Below are 18,656 nucleotides of genomic sequence, written 5' to 3'. Positions count from 1 at the left end.
ATCAGCAGGACAGCAGCCTCTGGTAAGACAAGGGGTGGCAGGTTATACACTGTATCAGCAGGACAGCAGCCTCTGGTAAGACAAGGGGTGGCAGGTTATACACTGTATCAGACAGAACAGCAGCCTCTGGTAAGACAAGGGGTGGCAGGTTATACACTGTATCAGCAGGGTAGAACAGCAGCCTCTGGTAAGACAAGGGGTGGCAGGTTATACACTGTATCAGCAGGATAGGACAGCAGCCTCTGGTAAGACAAGGGGTGGCAGGTTATACACTGTATCGGCAGGATAGAACAGCAGCCTCTGGTAAGACAAGGGGTGGCAGGTTATACACTGTATCAGCAGGAGAGAGCAGCAGCCTCTGGTAAGACAAGGGGTGGCAGGTTATACACTGTATCGGCAGGACAGCAGCCTCTGGTAAGACAAGGGGTGGCAGGTTATACACTGTATCAGCAGGACAGCAGCCTCTAGTAAGATAAGGGGTGGCAGGTTATACACTGTATCAGACAGAACAGCAGCCTCTGGTAAGACAAGGGGTGGCAGGTTATACACTGTATCAGACAGAACAGCAGCCTCTGGTAAGACAAGGGGTGGCAGGTTATACACTGTATCGGCAGGATAGAACAGCAGCCTCTGGTAAGACAAGGGGTGACAGGTTATACTCTGTATCAGCAGGACAGCAGCCTCTGGTAAGACAAGGGGTGGCAGGTTATACACTGTATCGGCAGGATAGAACAGCAGCCTCTGGTAAGACAAGGGGTGGCAGGTTATACACTGTATCAGATAGAACAGCAGCCTCTGGTAAGACAAGGGGTGGCAGGTTATACACTGTATCAGACAGAACAGCAGCCTCTGGTAAGACAAGGGGTGGCAGGTTATACACTGTATCGGCAGGATAGAACAGCAGCCTCTGGTAAGACAAGGGGTGGCAGGTTATACACTGTATCAGATAGAACAGCAGCCTCTGGTAAGACAAGGGGTGGCAGGTTATACACTGTATCAGCAGGATAGAGCAGCAGCCTCTGGTAAGACAAGGGGTGGCAGGTTATACACTGTATCAGCAGGACAGCAGCCTCTGGTAAGACAAGGGGTGGCAGGTTATACACTGTATCAGCAGGATAGAACAGCAGCCTCTGGTAAGACAAGGGGTGGCAGGTTATACACTGTATCAGCAGGACAGCAGCCTCTGGTAAGACAAGGGGTGGCAGGTTATACACTGTATCGGCAGGATAGAACAGCAGCCTCTGGTAAGACAAGGGGTGGCAGGTTATACACTGTATCAGCAGGACAGCAGCCTCTGGTAAGACAAGGGGTGGCAGGTTATACACTGTATCAGCAGGACAGCAGCCTCTGGTAAGACAAGGGGTGGCAGGTTATACACTGTATCAGCAGGACAGCAGCCTCTGGTAAGACAAGGGGTGGCAGGTTATACACTGTATCAGCAGGACAGAACAGACACCTCTGGTAAGACAAGGGGTGACAGGTTATACACTGTATCAGCAGGACAGCAGCCTCTGGTAAGACAAGGGGTGGCAGGTTATACACTGTATCAGCAGGACAGCAGCCTCTGGTAAGACAAGGGGTGACAGGTTATACACTGTATCGGCAGGACAGCAGCCTCTGGTAAGACAAGGGGTGACAGGTTATACACTGTATCAGCAGGACAGCAGCCTCTGGTAAGACAAGGAGTGGCTGGTTATACACTGTATCAGCAGGATAGAACAGCAGCCTCTGGTAAGATACGGGGTGGCAGGTTATACACTGTATCAGCAGGACAGCAGCCTCTGGTAAGACAAGGGGTGGCAGGTTATACACTGTATCAGCAGGACAGCAGCCTCTGGTAAGACAAGGGGTGGCAGGTTATACACTGTATCAGCAGGACAGCAGCCTCTGGTAAGACAAGGGGTGGCAGGTTATACACTGTATCAGCAGGACAGAACAGCAGCCTCTGGTAAGACAAGGGGTGGTGGGTTATACACTGTATCAGCAGGATAGAACAGCAGCCTCTGGTAAGACAAGGGGTGGCAGGTTATACACTGTATCAGCAGGACAGAACAGCAGCCTCTGGTAAGACAAGGGGTGGCAGGTTATACACTGTATCAGATAGAACAGCAGCCTCTGGTAAGACAAGGGGTGGCAGGTTATACACTGTATCAGCAGGACAGCAGCCTCTGGTAAGACAAGGGGTGGCAGGTTATACACTGTATCAGCAGGACAGCAGCCTCTGGTAAGACAAGGGGTGGCAGGTTATACACTGTATCAGCAGAACAGCAGCCTCTGGTAAGACAAGGGGTGGCAGGTTATACACTGTATCAGCAGGATAGAGCAGCAGCCTCTGGTAAGACAAGGGGTGGCAGGTTATACACTGTATCAGACAGAACAGCAGCCTCTGGTAAGACAAGGGGTGGCAGGTTATACACTGTATCAGCAGGACAGCAGCCTCTGGTAAGACAAGGGGTGACAGGTTATACACTGTATCAGCAGGACAGGACAGCAGCCTCTGGTAAGACAAGGGGTGGCAGGTTATACACTGTATCAGCAGGACAGGACATTAGCCTCTGGTAAGACAAGGGGTGGCAGGTTATACACTGTATCAGCAGGATAGAGCAGCAGCCTCTGGTAAGACAAGGGGTGGCAGGTTATACACTGTATCAGCAGGACAGCAGCCTCTGGTAAGACAAGGGGTGGCAGGTTATACACTGTATCAGCAGGACAGAACAGCAGCCTCTGGTAAGACAAGGGGTGGCAGGTTATACACTGTATCAGATAGAACAGCAGCCTCTGGTAAGACAAGGGGTGGCAGGTTATACACTGTATCAGCAGGATAGGACAGCAGCCTCTGGTAAGATAAGGGGTGGCAGGTTATACACTGTATCAGCAGAACAGCAGCCTCTGGTAAGACAAGGGGTGACAGGTTATACACTGTATCAGCAGGACAGCAGCCTCTGGTAAGACAAGGGGTGGCAGGTTATACACTGTATCAGCAGAACAGCAGCCTCTGGTAAGACAAGGGGTGGCAGGTTATACACTGTATCAGCAGGACAGCAGCCTCTGGTAAGACAAGGGGTGGCAGGTTATACACTGTATCAGCAGGACAGCAGCCTCTGGTAAGACAAGGGGTGGCAGGTTATACACTGTATCAGCAGGATAGGACAGCAGCCTCTGGTAAGATAAGGGGTGGCAGGTTATACACTGTATCAGCAGGACAGCAGCCTCTGGTAAGATACGGGGTGGCAGGTTATACACTGTATCAGCAGGACAGCAGCCTCTGGTAAGACAAGGGGTGACAGGTTATACACTGTATCAGCAGGACAGCAGCCTCTGGTAAGACAAGGGGTGGCAGGTTATACACTGTATCAGCAGAACAGCAGCCTCTGGTAAGACAAGGGGTGGCAGGTTATACACTGTATCAGCAGGACAGCAGCCTCTGGTAAGACAAGGGGTGGCAGGTTATACACTGTATCAGATAGAACAGCAGCCTCTGGTAAGACAAGGGGTGGCAGGTTATACACTGTATCAGCAGGACAGCAGCCTCTGGTAAGACAAGGGGTGGCAGGTTATACACTGTATCAGCAGGACAGCAGCCTCTGGTAAGACAAGGGGTGACAGGTTATACACTGTATCAGCAGAACAGCAGCCTCTGGTAAGACAAGGGGTGGCAGGTTATACACTGTATCAGCAGGACAGCTGCCTCTGGTAAGACAAGGGGTGGCAGGTTATACACTGTATCAGCAGGACAGCAGCCTCTGGTAAGATAAGGGGTGGCAGGTTATACACTGTATCAGCAGGACAGCAGCCTCTGGTAAGACAAGGGGTGGCAGGTTATACACTGTATCAGCAGGACAGCAGCCTCTGGTAAGACAAGGGGTGGCAGGTTATACACTGTATCAGCAGGACAGAACAGCAGCCTCTGGTAAGACAAGGGGTGGCAGGTTATACACTGTATCAGCAGGACAGCAGCCTCTGGTAAGACAAGGGGTGACAGGTTATACACTGTATCAGCAGGACAGAACAGCAGCCTCTGGTAAGACAAGGGGTGGCAGGTTATACACTGTATCAGCAGGACAGCAGCCTCTGGTAAGACAAGGGGTGACAGGTTATACACTGTATCAGCAGGATAGAACAGCAGCCTCTGGTAAGACAAGGGGTGGCAGGTTATACACTGTATCAGCAGGACAGCAGCCTCTGGTAAGATAAGGGGTGACAGGTTATACACTGTATCAGCAGGACAGAACAGCAGCCTCTGGTAAGACAAGGGGTGGCAGGTTATACACTGTATCAGCAGGATAGAGCAGCAGCCTCTGGTAAGACAAGGGGTGGCAGGTTATACACTGTATCAGCAGGACAGCAGCCTCTGGTAAGACAAGGGGTGGCAGGTTATACACTGTATCAGCAGGACAGCAGCCTCTGGTAAGACAAGGGGTGGCAGGTTATACACTGTATCAGACAGAACAGCAGCCTCTGGTAAGACAAGGGGTGGCAGGTTATACACTGTATCAGCAGGGTAGAACAGCAGCCTCTGGTAAGACAAGGGGTGGCAGGTTATACACTGTATCAGACAGAACAGCAGCCTCTGGTAAGACAAGGGGTGGCAGGTTATACACTGTATCAGCAGGACAGCAGCCTCTGGTAAGACAAGGGGTGGCAGGTTATACACTGTATCAGCAGGACAGCAGCCTCTGGTAAGACAAGGGGTGGCAGGTTATACACTGTATCAGCAGGATAGAGCAGCAGCCTCTGGTAAGACAAGGGGTGGCAGGTTATACACTGTATCGGCAGGATAGAACAGCAGCCTCTAGTAAGACAAGGGGTGGCAGGTTATACACTGTATCGGCAGGATAGAACAGCAGCCTCTGGTAAGACAAGGGGTGGCAGGTTATACACTGTATCAGCAGGACAGCAGCCTCTGGTAAGACAAGGGGTGGCAGGTTATACACTGTATCAGCAGGACAGCAGCCTCTGGTAAGACAAGGGGTGGCAGGTTATACACTGTATCAGCAGGATAGAACAGCAGCCTCTGGTAAGACAAGGGGTGGCAGGTTATACACTGTATCAGCAGGACAGAACAGCAGCCTCTGGTAAGACAAGGGGTGGCAGGTTATACACTGTATCAGCAGGACAGCAGCCTCTGGTAAGACAAGGGGTGGCAGGTTATACACTGTATCAGATAGAACAGCAGCCTCTGGTAAGACAAGGGGTGGCAGGTTATACACTGTATCAGCAGGACAGCAGCCTCTGGTAAGACAAGGGGTGGCAGGTTATACACTGTATCAGCAGGACAGCAGCCTCTGGTAAGACAAGGGGTGGCAGGTTATACACTGTATCAGCAGGACAGCAGCCTCTGGTAAGACAAGGGGTGGCAGGTTATACACTGTATCAGCAGGACAGAACAGCAGCCTCTGGTAAGACAAGGGGTGGCAGGTTATACACTGTATCAGCAGGACAGCAGCCTCTGGTAAGACAAGGGGTGGCAGGTTATACACTGTATCAGCAGGACAGCAGCCTCTGGTAAGACAAGGGGTGACAGGTTATACACTGTATCAGCAGGACAGCAGCCTCTGGTAAGACAAGGGGTGGCAGGTTATACACTGTATCAGCAGGATAGAACAGCAGCCTCTGGTAAGACAAGGGGTGGCAGGTTATACACTGTATCAGCAGGACAGCAGCCTCTGGTAAGACAAGGGGTGACAGGTTATACACTGTATCAGCAGGACAGCAGCCTCTGGTAAGACAAGGGGTGGCAGGTTATACACTGTATCAGCAGGACAGCAGCCTCTGGTAAGACAAGGGGTGGCAGGTTATACACTGTATCAGCAGGACAGCAGCCTCTGGTAAGACAAGGGGTGGCAGGTTATACACTGTATCAGCAGGACAGCAGCCTCTGGTAAGACAAGGGGTGGCAGGTTATACACTGTATCAGCAGGACAGCAGCCTCTGGTAAGACAAGGGGTGGCAGGTTATACACTGTATCAGACAGAACAGCAGCCTCTGGTAAGACAAGGGGTGGCAGGTTATACACTGTATCAGCAGGATAGAACAGCAGCCTCTGGTAAGACAAGGGGTGGCAGGTTATACACTGTATCAGCAGGACAGCAGCCTCTGGTAAGACAAGGGGTGGCAGGTTATACACTGTATCAGCAGGACAGCAGCCTCTGGTAAGACAAGGGGTGGCAGGTTATACACTGTATCAGCAGGATAGAGCAGCAGCCTCTGGTAAGACAAGGGGTGGCAGGTTATACACTGTATCAGCAGGATAGAGCAGCAGCCTCTGGTAAGACAAGGGGTGGCAGGTTATACACTGTATCAGCAGGACAGCAGCCTCTGGTAAGACAAGGGGTGGCAGGTTATACACTGTATCAGCAGGACAGCAGCCTCTGGTAAGATAAGGGGTGGCAGGTTATACACTGTATCAGCAGGACAGAACAGCAGCCTCTGGTAAGACAAGGGGTGGCAGGTTATACACTGTATCAGCAGAACAGCAGCCTCTGGTAAGACAAGGGGTGGCAGGTTATACACTGTATCAGCAGGACAGCAGCCTCTGGTAAGACAAGGGGTGGCAGGTTACACACTGTATCAGCAGGACAGCAGCCTCTGGTAAGACAAGGGGTGGCAGGTTATACACTGTATCAGCAGGACAGCAGCCTCTGGTAAGACAAGGGGTGACAGGTTATACACTGTATCAGCAGGATAGAGCAGCAGCCTCTGGTAAGACAAGGGGTGGCAGGTTATACACTGTATCAGCAGGATTGAACAGCAGTCTCTGGTAAGACAAGGGGTGGCAGGTTATACACTGTATCAGATAGAACAGCAGCCTCTGGTAAGACAAGGGGTGGCAGGTTATACACTGTATCGGCAGGATAGAACAGCAGCCTCTGGTAAGACAAGGGGTGGCAGGTTATACACTGTATCGGCAGGATAGAACAGCAGCCTCTGGTAAGACAAGGGGTGGCAGGTTATACACTGTATCAGCAGGACAGCAGTCTCTGGTAAGACAAGGGGTGGCAGGTTATACACTGTATCAGCAGGACAGCAGCCTCTGGTAAGACAAGGGGTGGCAGGTTATACACTGTATCAGCAGGATAGAACAGCAGCCTCTGGTAAGACAAGGGGTGACAGGTTATACACTGTATCAGCAGGACAGCAGCCTCTGGTAAGACAAGGGGTGGCAGGTTATACACTGTATCAGCAGAACAGCAGCCTCTGGTAAGACAAGGGGTGGCAGGTTATACACTGTATCAGCAGGACAGCAGCCTCTGGTAAGACAAGGGGTGGCAGGTTATACACTGTATCAGATAGAACAGCAGCCTCTGGTAAGACAAGGGGTGGCAGGTTATACACTGTATCAGCAGGATAGGACAGCAGCCTCTGGTAAGATAAGGGGTGGCAGGTTATACACTGTATCAGCAGAACAGCAGCCTCTGGTAAGACAAGGGGTGGCAGGTTATACACTGTATCAGCAGGACAGAACAGCAGCCTCTGGTAAGACAAGGGGTGACAGGTTATACACTGTATCAGCAGAACAGCAGCCTCTGGTAAGACAAGGGGTGGCAGGTTATACACTGTATCAGCAGGACAGCAGCCTCTGGTAAGATAAGGGGTGGCAGGTTATACACTGTATCAGCAGGACAGCAGCCTCTGGTAAGACAAGGGGTGGCAGGTTATACACTGTATCAGCAGGACAGCAGCCTCTGGTAAGACAAGGGGTGGCAGGTTATACACTGTATCAGCAGGACAGCAGCCTCTGGTAAGACAAGGGGTGACAGGTTATACACTGTATCAGCAGGACAGAACAGCAGCCTCTGGTAAGACAAGGGGTGGCAGGTTATACACTGTATCAGCAGGATAGAACAGCAGCCTCTGGTAAGACAAGGGGTGGCAGGTTATACACTGTATCAGCAGGACAGAACAGCAGCCTCTGGTAAGACAAGGGGTGGCAGGTTATACACTGTATCAGCAGGATAGAGCAGCAGCCTCTGGTAAGACAAGGGGTGGCAGGTTATACACTGTATCAGCAGGACAGCAGCCTCTGGTAAGACAAGGGGTGGCAGGTTATACACTGTATCAGCAGGACAGCAGCCTCTGGTAAGACAAGGGGTGGCAGGTTATACACTGTATCAGATAGAACAGACACCTCTGGTAAGACAAGGGGTGGCAGGTTATACACTGTATCAGCAGGACAGCAGCCTCTGGTAAGACAAGGGGTGGCAGGTTATACACTGTATCAGCAGGATAGGACAGCAGCCTCTGGTAAGACAAGGGGTGGCAGGTTATACACTGTATCAGCAGGATAGAACAGACTCCTCTGGTAAGACAAGGGGTGGCAGGTTATACACTGTATCAGCAGGATAGAGCAGCAGCCTCTGGTAAGACAAGGGGTGGCAGGTTATACACTGTATCAGCAGGACAGCAGCCTCTGGTAAGACAAGGGGTGGCAGGTTATACACTGTATCAGCAGGACAGCAGCCTCTGGTAAGATAAGGGGTGGCAGGTTATACACTGTATCAGCAGGATAGAGCAGCAGCCTCTGGTAAGACAAGGGGTGACAGGTTATACACTGTATCAGCAGGATAGAACAGCAGCCTCTGGTAAGACAAGGGGTGGCAGGTTATACACTGTATCAGCAGGACAACAGCCTCTGGTAAGACAAGGGGTGGCAGGTTATACACTGTATCAGCAGGACAACAGCCTCTGGTAAGACAAGGGGTGGCAGGTTATACACTGTATCAGCAGGACAACAGCCTCTGGTAAGACAAGGGGTGGCAGGTTATACACTGTATCAGCAGGATAGAACAGCAGCCTCTGGTAAGACAAGGGGTGGCAGGTTATACACTGTATCAGCAGGACAGAACAGCAGCCTCTGGTAAGACAAGGGGTGGCAGGTTATACACTGTATCAGCAGGATAGAGCAGCAGCCTCTGGTAAGACAAGGGGTGGCAGGTTATACACTGTATCAGATAGAACAGCAGCCTCTGGTAAGACAAGGGGTGGCAGGTTATACACTGTATCAGCAGGACAGCAGCCTCTGGTAAGACAAGGGGTGGCAGGTTATACACTGTATCAGCAGGACAGCAGCCTCTGGTAAGACAAGGGGTGGCAGGTTATACACTGTATCAGCAGGATAGAACAGCAGCCTCTGGTAAGACAAGGGGTGGCAGGTTATACACTGTATCAGCAGGACAGCAGCCTCTGGTAAGACAAGGGGTGGCAGGTTATACACTGTATCAGCAGGATAGAACAGCAGCCTCTGGTAAGACAAGGGGTGGCAGGTTATACACTGTATCAGCAGGACAGCAGCCTCTGGTAAGACAAGGGGTGGCAGGTTATACACTGTATCAGCAGGACAGCAGCCTCTGGTAAGACAAGGGGTGGCAGGTTATACACTGTATCAGACAGAACAGACACCTCTGGTAAGACAAGGGGTGGCAGGTTATACACTGTATCAGATAGAACAGCAGCCTCTGGTAAGACAAGGGGTGGCAGGTTATACACTGTATCAGACAGAACAGACACCTCTGGTAAGACAAGGGGTGGCAGGTTATACACTGTATCAGCAGGATAGAACAGCAGCCTCTGGTAAGACAAGGGGTGGCAGGTTATACACTGTATCAGATAGAACAGCAGCCTCTGGTAAGACAAGGGGTGGCAGGTTATACACTGTATCAGATAGAACAGCAGCCTCTGGTAAGACAAGGGGTGGCAGGTTATACACTGTATCAGACAGAACAGACACCTCTGGTAAGACAAGGGGTGGCAGGTTATACACTGTATCAGCAGGATAGAACAGCAGCCTCTGGTAAGACAAGGGGTGGCAGGTTATACACTGTATCAGCAGGATAGAACAGCAGCCTCTGGTAAGACAAGGGGTGGCAGGTTATACACTGTATCAGCAGGACAGCAGCCTCTGGTAAGACAAGGGGTGGCAGGTTATACACTGTATCAGCAGGACAGCAGCCTCTGGTAAGACAAGGGGTGGCAGGTTATACACTGTATCAGCAGGACAGCAGCCTCTGGTAAGACAAGGGGTGGCAGGTTATACACTGTATCAGCAGGACAGAACAGCAGCCTCTGGTAAGACAAGGGGTGGCAGGTTATACACTGTATCAGCAGGACAGCAGCCTCTGGTAAGACAAGGGGTGGCAGGTTACACACTGTATCAGCAGGACAGCAGCCTCTGGTAAGACAAGGGGTGGCAGGTTATACACTGTATCAGCAGGACAGCAGCCTCTGGTAAGATAAGGGGTGGCAGGTTATACACTGTATCAGCAGGATAGAGCAGCAGCCTCTGGTAAGACAAGGGGTGGCAGGTTATACACTGTATCAGCAGGATTGAACAGCAGTCTCTGGTAAGACAAGGGGTGGCAGGTTATACACTGTATCAGCAGGATTGAACAGCAGCCTCTGGTAAGACAAGGGGTGGCAGGTTATACACTGTATCAGCAGGACAGCAGCCTCTGGTAAGACAAGGGGTGGCAGGTTATACACTGTATCAGCAGGACAGCAGCCTCTGGTAAGACAAGGGGTGGCAGGTTATACACTGTATCGGCAGGATAGAACAGCAGCCTCTGGTAAGACAAGGGGTGGCAGGTTATACACTGTATCAGCAGGACAGCAGCCTCTGGTAAGACAAGGGGTGGCAGGTTATACACTGTATCAGCAGGACAGCAGCCTCTGGTAAGACAAGGGGTGGCAGGTTATACACTGTATCAGCAGGACAGCAGCCTCTGGTAAGACAAGGGGTGGCAGGTTATACACTGTATCAGCAGGACAGCAGCCTCTGGTAAGACAAGGGGTGGCAGGTTATACACTGTATCAGCAGGATAGGACAGCAGCCTCTGGTAAGACAAGGGGTGGCAGGTTATACACTGTATCAGCAGGACAGCAGCCTCTGGTAAGACAAGGGGTGGCAGGTTATACACTGTATCAGCAGGATAGAACAGCAGCCTCTGGTAAGACACGGGGTGGCAGGTTATACACTGTATCAGATAGAACAGCAGCCTCTGGTAAGACAAGGGGTGGCAGGTTATACACTGTATCAGATAGAACAGCAGCCTCTGGTAAGACAAGGGGTGGCAGGTTATACACTGTATCAGCAGGACAGCAGCCTCTGGTAAGACAAGGGGTGGCAGGTTATACACTGTATCAGATAGAACAGCAGCCTCTGGTAAGACAAGGGGTGGCAGGTTATACACTGTATCAGCAGGATAGAACAGCAGCCTCTGGTAAGACAAGGGGTGACAGGTTATACACTGTATCAGCAGGACAGCAGCCTCTGGTAAGACAAGGGGTGGCAGGTTATTGTTCCGTTTTTCTGAGCGCGTTTGTTTTTGTTGTGCTCCCGGTTTGGAACTATAATAAAGTGCACTTTGTTTAATCATACTCTGCTCTCCTGCACCTGACTTCGCCTTCATACACACATTGACAGTCTCAACCTGCTCCACTGCAGCCCTGTCGATGAGAATGGGGACGTGCTCGGGGTTCCTTTTCCTGTAGTCCCCAATCATCTCCTTGGTCTTGATCACGTTGAGGGAGAGGTTGTTGTCCTGGCACCACACGGCCATGTCTCTGACCTCCTCCCTATAGGCTGTCTCGTCGTTATCGGTGATCAAGCCTACCAATGTTGTGTCGTCAGCAAACTTAATAATGGTGCTGGAGGCGTGCATGGGCACGCAGTCATGGGTGAACAGGGAGTACAGGAGAGGGCTGAGAACGCACCCTTGTGGGGCTCCAGTGTTAAGGATCAGCGAAGTGGTGTTGTTTCCTACCTTCACCACCTCGGTGTGGCCCGTCAGGAAGTCCAGGACCCATTTGCACAGGGCGGGGTTGAGACCCAGGGCCTCCAGCTTGATGATGAGCTTGGGAGGGTACTATGGTGTTAAATGCTGAGCTATAGTCAATGAACAGCATTCTTACATAGGTATTCCTCTTGTCCAGATGGTATAGGGGCAGTGTGATGGTGATTGCATAGTCTGTGAACCTATTGGGGCGGCCAGCAAATGGAAGTGGGTCTAGGGTGACAGGTAAGGTGGAGGTTATATGATCCTTAACTAGCCTCTCAAAGCACTTCATGATGACATAAGTGAGTGCTTCGGGGCGATAGTCATTTAGTTCAGTTATCTTTGCCTACTTTGGTTCATCAACAATGGTGGCCATCTTGAAGCATGTGGGGACAGCAGACTGGGATAGGGAGAGATTGAATATGTCTGTAAACAGACGATGCTAGGAAATTGAAGGTAATAATACTGTCTTTTGAAATAACTTAGCATTTCGCTACAACAGCAATAACTTCTGATAAATATGTGTATGTGCCCAATAAAATGTGATTTTTATTTGATTTGATTTTACCGTTAGCTAGCTAGCTAACGTTAGCAATAGCATGCCAGTAAAAGTTAGCTTAACGTTAGTTAGCTAGCTAACGTTAGCAATAGCCATGCCAGTAAAAGTTAGCTTAACGTTAGTTAGCTAGCTAACGTTAGCAATAGCCATGCCAGTAAAAGTTAGCTTAACGTTAGTTAGCTTAGCTATCGTGTGTAAACATGTCTCCTCATGCAGCGCCTCACAAATCACGTCATGTTGTTTTCATCGTGTAGAATGACCAATGGTCTTTCATGATGTCAACATCGGCATTACGTTTTCTTATGGATTCTGATACTTTTCCAGTGAGGAACTCGGAGCTCATCATTCTACGAGTTTCCAAGTCAGAAATGTCATAGTTCCAAGTTGTCTTGAAAGCGTAATTTCTGCAATCTTAATCACTTCCATAATTCTTGACTCATTGAATATTCATGAGTACATGTTGCGGAAGTGACAGATTGGATTGGTCCACGTAGTCTTTGCATACAGATAGTCAATGTGCCATTTCTATAATGGAACCAACTTTATTCGATCAGGGTTGTTCACTCTGTGATGTAACTTGTCAATGATAAGGTAACCTAACTGGGAAATGGTCAGGTAGCCTAACTTGTCAATGGTCAGGTGACCTAACTGGGAAATGGTCAGGTAGCCTAACTGGGAAATGGTCAGGTGACCTAACTGGGAAATGATCAGGTAGCCTAACTGGAAAATGGTCAGGTAGCCTAACTGGGAAATGGTCAGGTAGCCTAACTGGGAAATGGTCAGGTAGCCTAACTGGGAAATGGTCAGGTGACCTAACTGGGAAATGGTCAGGTAACCTAACTGGGAAATGGTCAGGTAGCCTAACTGGGAAATGGTCAAGTAGCCTAACTGGGAAATGGTCAGGTAGCCTAACTGGGAAATGGTCAGGTAGTCTAACTGGGAAATGGTCAGGTAGCCTAACTGGGAAATGGTCAGGTAGACTAACTGGGAAATGGTCAAGTAGCCTAACTGGGAAATGGTCAGGTAGCCTAACTGGGAAATGGTCAGGTAGCCTAACTGGGAAATGGTCAGGTAGCCTAACTGGGAAATGGTCAAGTAGCCTAACTGGGAAATGGTCAGGTGACCTAACTGGGAAATGGTCAGGTAGCCTAACTGGGAAATGGTCAGGTAGCCTAACTGGGAAATGGTCAGGTAGCCTAACTGGGAAATGGTCAGGTAGCCTAACTGGGAAATGGTCAGGTAGCCTAACTTGGAAATGGTCAAGTAGCCTAACTGGGAAATGGTCAGGTGACCTAACTGGGAAATGGTCAGGTAGCCTAACTGGGAAATGGTCAGGATAGCCTACCTGGGAAATGGTCAGGTAGCCTACCTGGGAAATGGTCAGGTAGGCTAACTGGGAAATGGTCAGGTAGCCTAACTGGGAAATGGTCAGGTAGGCTAACTGGGAAATGGTCAGGTAGCCTAACTGGGAAATGGTCAGGTAGGCTAACTGGGAAATGGTCAGGTAGCCTAACTGGGAAATGGTCAGGTAGCCTAACTGGGAAATGGTCAGGTAGGCTAACTGGGAAATGGTCAGGTAGCCTAACTGGGAAATGGTCAGGTAGCCTAACTGGGAAATGGTCAGGTAGCCTAACTGGGAAATGGTCAGGTGACCTAACTGGGAAATGGTCAGGTGACCTAACTGGGAAATGGTCAGGTAGCCTAACTGGGAAATGGTCAGGTAGCCTAACTGGGAAATGGTCAGGTGACCTAACTGGGAGGACTCTGATTTGACAATTGAATCACTAACATTAGCAGTTGTAAACTTGAGGTATATTGAGTTCCTAGGTACATTGACGTATGAGTCTTGTTTTGCTTACTAAAGGTACTTGGGTTGGTGACAAGTGTTCAGCTGGTCAGGAACTGCTGTGTGTGGTGGTCAATGTAACAGACAGTAGGAACAAGTCATCCAGCGTCACCATGGGCCAGGACAGAGGGAAGTATGATTTCTACATCGGCCTACATCAGCTCCAGCATCTTCATAGGAGGAAGCTTCATCCTCAAGAAGAAAGGACTACTCCGCCTGGCCAGGAAGGGACAGTGCAGAGCAGGTAGTGTTTTTGTGTTCAGTCTAGGAATGTTAACCATTAAATAGGTTAGATGGTAAAAAATACATCAATTTGTAGTCAGAGCCTCATCTACATCCCCTGGATATCTGACTACATGGTAGTCGGAGCCTCATCTACATCCCCTGGATATCTGACTACGTGGTAGTCGGAGCCTCATCTACATCCCCCTGGATATCTGACTACGTGGTAGTCGGAGCCTCATCCCTGGATATCTGACTACGTGGTAGTCGGAGCCTCATCCCCCTGGATATCTGACTACGTGGTAGTCGGAGCCTCATCCCTGGATATCTGACTACGTGGTAGACGGAGCCTCATCCCCCTGGATATCTGACTACGTGGTAGACGGAGCCTCATCCCTGGATATCTGACTACGTGGTAGTCGGAGCCTCATCCCCCTGGATATCTGACTACGTGGTAGACGGAGCTTCATCCCTGAATATCTGACTACATGGTAGCCGGAGCCTCATCCCTGGATATCTGACTACGTGGTAGTCGGAGCCTCATCCCCCTGGATATCTGACTACGTGGTAGACGGAGCTTCATCCCTGGATATCTGACTACAAGGTAGTCGGAGCTTCATCCCTGGATATCTGACTACGTGGTAGTCGGAGCCTCATCCCCCTGGATATCTGACTACGTGGTAGACGGAGCCTCATCCCTGGATATCTGACTACGTGGTAGACGGAGCCTCATCCCTGGATATCTGACTACGTGGTAGTCGGAGCTTCATCTCACCCCCCTGGATATCTGACTACGTGGTAGTCGGAGCTTCATCCCTGGATATCTGACTACGTGGTAGTCGGAGCTTCATCTCACCCCCCTGGATATCTGACTACGTGGTAGACGGAGACTCATCCCCCTGGATATCTGACTACGTGGTAGTCGGAGCCTCATCCCTGGATATCTGACTACGTGGTAGTCGGAGCCTCATCCCCCTGGATATCTGACTACGTGGTAGTCGGAGCCTCATCCCCCTGGATATCTGACTACGTGGTAGTCGGAGCCTCATCCCTGGATATCTGACTACGTGGTAGTCGGAGCCTCATCTACATCCCCCTGGATATCTGACTACATGGTAGTCGGAGCCTCATCCCTGGATATCTGACTACGTGGTAGACGGAGCCTCATCCCCCTGGATATCTGACTACGTGGTAGTCGGAGCCTCATCCCCCTGGATATCTGACTACGTGGTAGTCGGAGCCTCATCCCCCTGGATATCTGACTACATGGTAGTCGGAGCCTCATCCCCCTGGATATCTGACTACGTGGTAGACGGAGCCTCATCCCCCTGGATATCTGACTACGTGGTAGACGGAGCCTCATCCCCCTGGATATCTGACTACGTGGTAGTCGGAGCCTCATCCCTGGATATCTGACTACATGGTAGTCGGAGCCTCATCCCCCTGGATATCTGACTACGTGGTAGTCGGAGCCTCATCCCTGGATATCTGACTACGTGGTAGTCGGAGCCTCATCCCTGAATATCTGACTACGTGGTAGTCGGAGCCTCATCCCTGGATATCTGACTACGTGGTAGTCGGAGCCTCATCCCTGGATATCTGACTACGTGGTAGACGGAGCCTCATCCCCCTGGATATCTGACTACGTGGTAGTCGGAGCCTCATCCCTGGATATCTGACTACATGGTAGTCGGAGCCTCATCCCCCTGGATATCTGACTACGTGGTAGTCGGAGCCTCATCCCCCTGGATATCTGACTACATGGTAGTCGGAGCCTCATCCCTGGATATCTGACTACGTGGTAGTCGGAGCCTCATCCCCCTGGATATCTGACTACGTGGTAGTCGGAGCCTCATCTCCTCCCCCTGAATATCTGACTACGTGGTAGTCGGAGCCTCATCCCCCTGGATATCTGACTACGTGGTAGTCGGAGCCTCATCTACACCCCCCTGGATATCTGACTACGTGGAAGACGGAGCTTCATCCCTGGATATCTGACTACATGGTAGTCGGAGCCTCATCCCCCTGGATATCTGACTACGTGGTAGTCGGAGCCTCATCTACATAGAGCGGTCAATATTAAACTCTTTATACTTTCTGCACAGATCTGTTTAAACAGCCACTGAGTGTCTACAAATCAACAGATTTATTTAAGTTAAATATCCTTATTCAACCCCTGTGGAGATCCCAGGTCTTTGTCTGGTCAACATGATACTTGAAAGGAAGACTTATGAAAATCACCATGTATCTTTTTTTTTGTAATGTTTGCATTAAAGAAAAAGCTCTCAAGAACAAGCAGAGATTTGTTATATATTTATTGAATTAAAAATGATTCAAAAAGGCACAGTGAATAAAATGGGTATAAGGCAGAACTTGGTTACTTTGCAGATTTCCTATAAGCTGCTAATGTTTAACAATCCATACGAATCATCCTACTTCTCATTGACTACAGGCTACCAATTACATCCCACCACCGCAAACCCCTTAAATAATCATTTGATATAGTTTTCAATGCTCCATAAAACACAGAAGAGAGTTTAGAATGAAAATGGCTATTAAGACCATAAGGCACAATTGTGTACAAACAGTATGTAAGGAAAGTTAGACCTCAAGCCTTGTTCCCACTTGGCAGTTTGAAGTGATCCAATCTGTTTCCTGCCGTCTAAACAGACAAAAAAGCACACAGAAGCAGATATTTCAAGCCACATTTGTAGGGGACTTGCCTGAACGGTCAAATCTGATTTATTTCCCCAACATATCTTATTGCTAGCTACTCTGCTAGTTGGACCAGAACATGTGGTAGCTAACTAGCTTGTTGTTTAGGAACAAATGAGTGAAAGAGCTAGAAAGCCAAACGGCTAGCTAGTTGACTGCTGTGGCTAGCGAGAGAGGACTCGTTTGGAAGTTGGATCATCTTATCGTTTGAGGCACGGGTGTCAAACTCACCACCAATCAGCACACACACCTGTTGTTACTATGACAACTAGCGTAGCCATGTCAGCAAATGACTGTTGTCTGAACACACATCTGATTTGAGCATTAAGGCATTAAGTGTGAACAAGGCTTTAGTCTCATGGTCCACTGCTGCTTTAAAACCTAAAGGCGGAAGAAGCAGACGAAGGAATATTGTGTGTCTAGTCTGATGGGTTACGTTCCAAATGGCACCCTACTCCCTATGTAGTGCCGTTTATATAAAGTAGTGTCCTATATAGGGCATAGGGTGCCATTTCGGACACATCATTTGTGTCTAGTCTGACATAGGATGATGGTACTATAGGAAACGTCGATGTGATTGGACAGTGCACCGGTCAATCTCAGTTGCTGGCCAGGGATTGGTGGAAACGTCGATGTGATTGGACAGTGCACCGGTCAATCTCAGTTGCTGGCCAGGGATTGGTGGAAACGTCGATGTGATTGGACAGTGCACCGGTCAATCTCAGTTGCTGGCCAGGGATTGGTGGAAACGTCGATGTGATTGGACAGTGCACCGGTCAATCTCAGTTGCTGGCCAGGGATTGGTGGATAGGAGGCTGGAAGCAACGAACATGCTCCACTGGCATGTTCTCTCCATCACCTGACTTCAGGTACTTGTTCAGGATGGCAAAGATCTCGTCGTTGAGGACCTGGAACTTGCGGATTCTGTCCACCATCTTTTTAAGAGGCTGAGGAGGGAAAGTGATGAAGATCATTGATCTGAAAGATAGAGGTGGATACCGAAAAGACCCAAGCATGACACCCCCTTGAGAGTCTAAAATGTGTGCATGGTCATATTGACTAGGAAGCAAAAGCAAAAGGGACTGACCAGAACTTATCCAATGAGAAATGTTAGTTCTCATTGCAAAACGATTTTGCTACGGTTTACACTAATGAACATGTTTGGGGTCTGTGACAGTTCTAGTGTTGCTGACCCCTGACCCTCCACTCACCACACTCTTGATGATCTCATCCTTTCCATCGTGTTTCTGCACCTTCAGCAGGTGATAGCTGAAGTCCAGGATGTCAAAGCGTCTCTGTTGACCCAGTAGGGAGATGATCATACACCCAGCCCAGTGGAGACCGTCCCCGAAACACTGCCTGGAAAATACAACACAGGTTATATACCCAGCCTAGTGGAGACCGTCCCCGAAACACTGCCTGGAAAATACAACACAGGTTATATACCCAGCCTAGTGGAGACCGTCCCCGAAACACTGCCTGGAAAATACAACACAGGTTATATACCCAGCCTAGTGGAGACCGTCCCCGAAACACTGCCTGG

General features: G+C 49.8%; 1 protein-coding gene across 1 annotated transcript in view; it reads right to left on the bottom strand.

The window, feature by feature from the left end:
* Positions 1-16,696: 16,696 nt before the first annotated feature.
* The window catches only part of cyfip1 (cytoplasmic FMR1 interacting protein 1), a 170,040-nt gene continuing 168,080 nt past the window's right edge, over positions 16,697-18,656 (bottom strand). Inside the window, exons 30-31 of the mRNA XM_055943958.1 lie at positions 18,325-18,472; positions 16,697-18,060 (exon numbers count right to left, since the gene is read on the bottom strand). Of these exons, the coding sequence (XP_055799933.1) occupies positions 17,896-18,060; positions 18,325-18,472 (313 nt within the window). The 3' untranslated portion in view covers positions 16,697-17,895. The remainder of the gene's footprint in view (positions 18,061-18,324; positions 18,473-18,656) is intronic.

Source organism: Salvelinus fontinalis, chromosome 14 (genome assembly GCF_029448725.1).
Source record: "Salvelinus fontinalis isolate EN_2023a chromosome 14, ASM2944872v1, whole genome shotgun sequence".
NCBI classification, from domain to species: Eukaryota; Metazoa; Chordata; class Actinopteri; order Salmoniformes; family Salmonidae; genus Salvelinus; species Salvelinus fontinalis.
The sequence above is the reverse complement of the archived record's forward strand: the minus strand, read 5'-3'. Positions and strand labels throughout refer to the sequence as shown.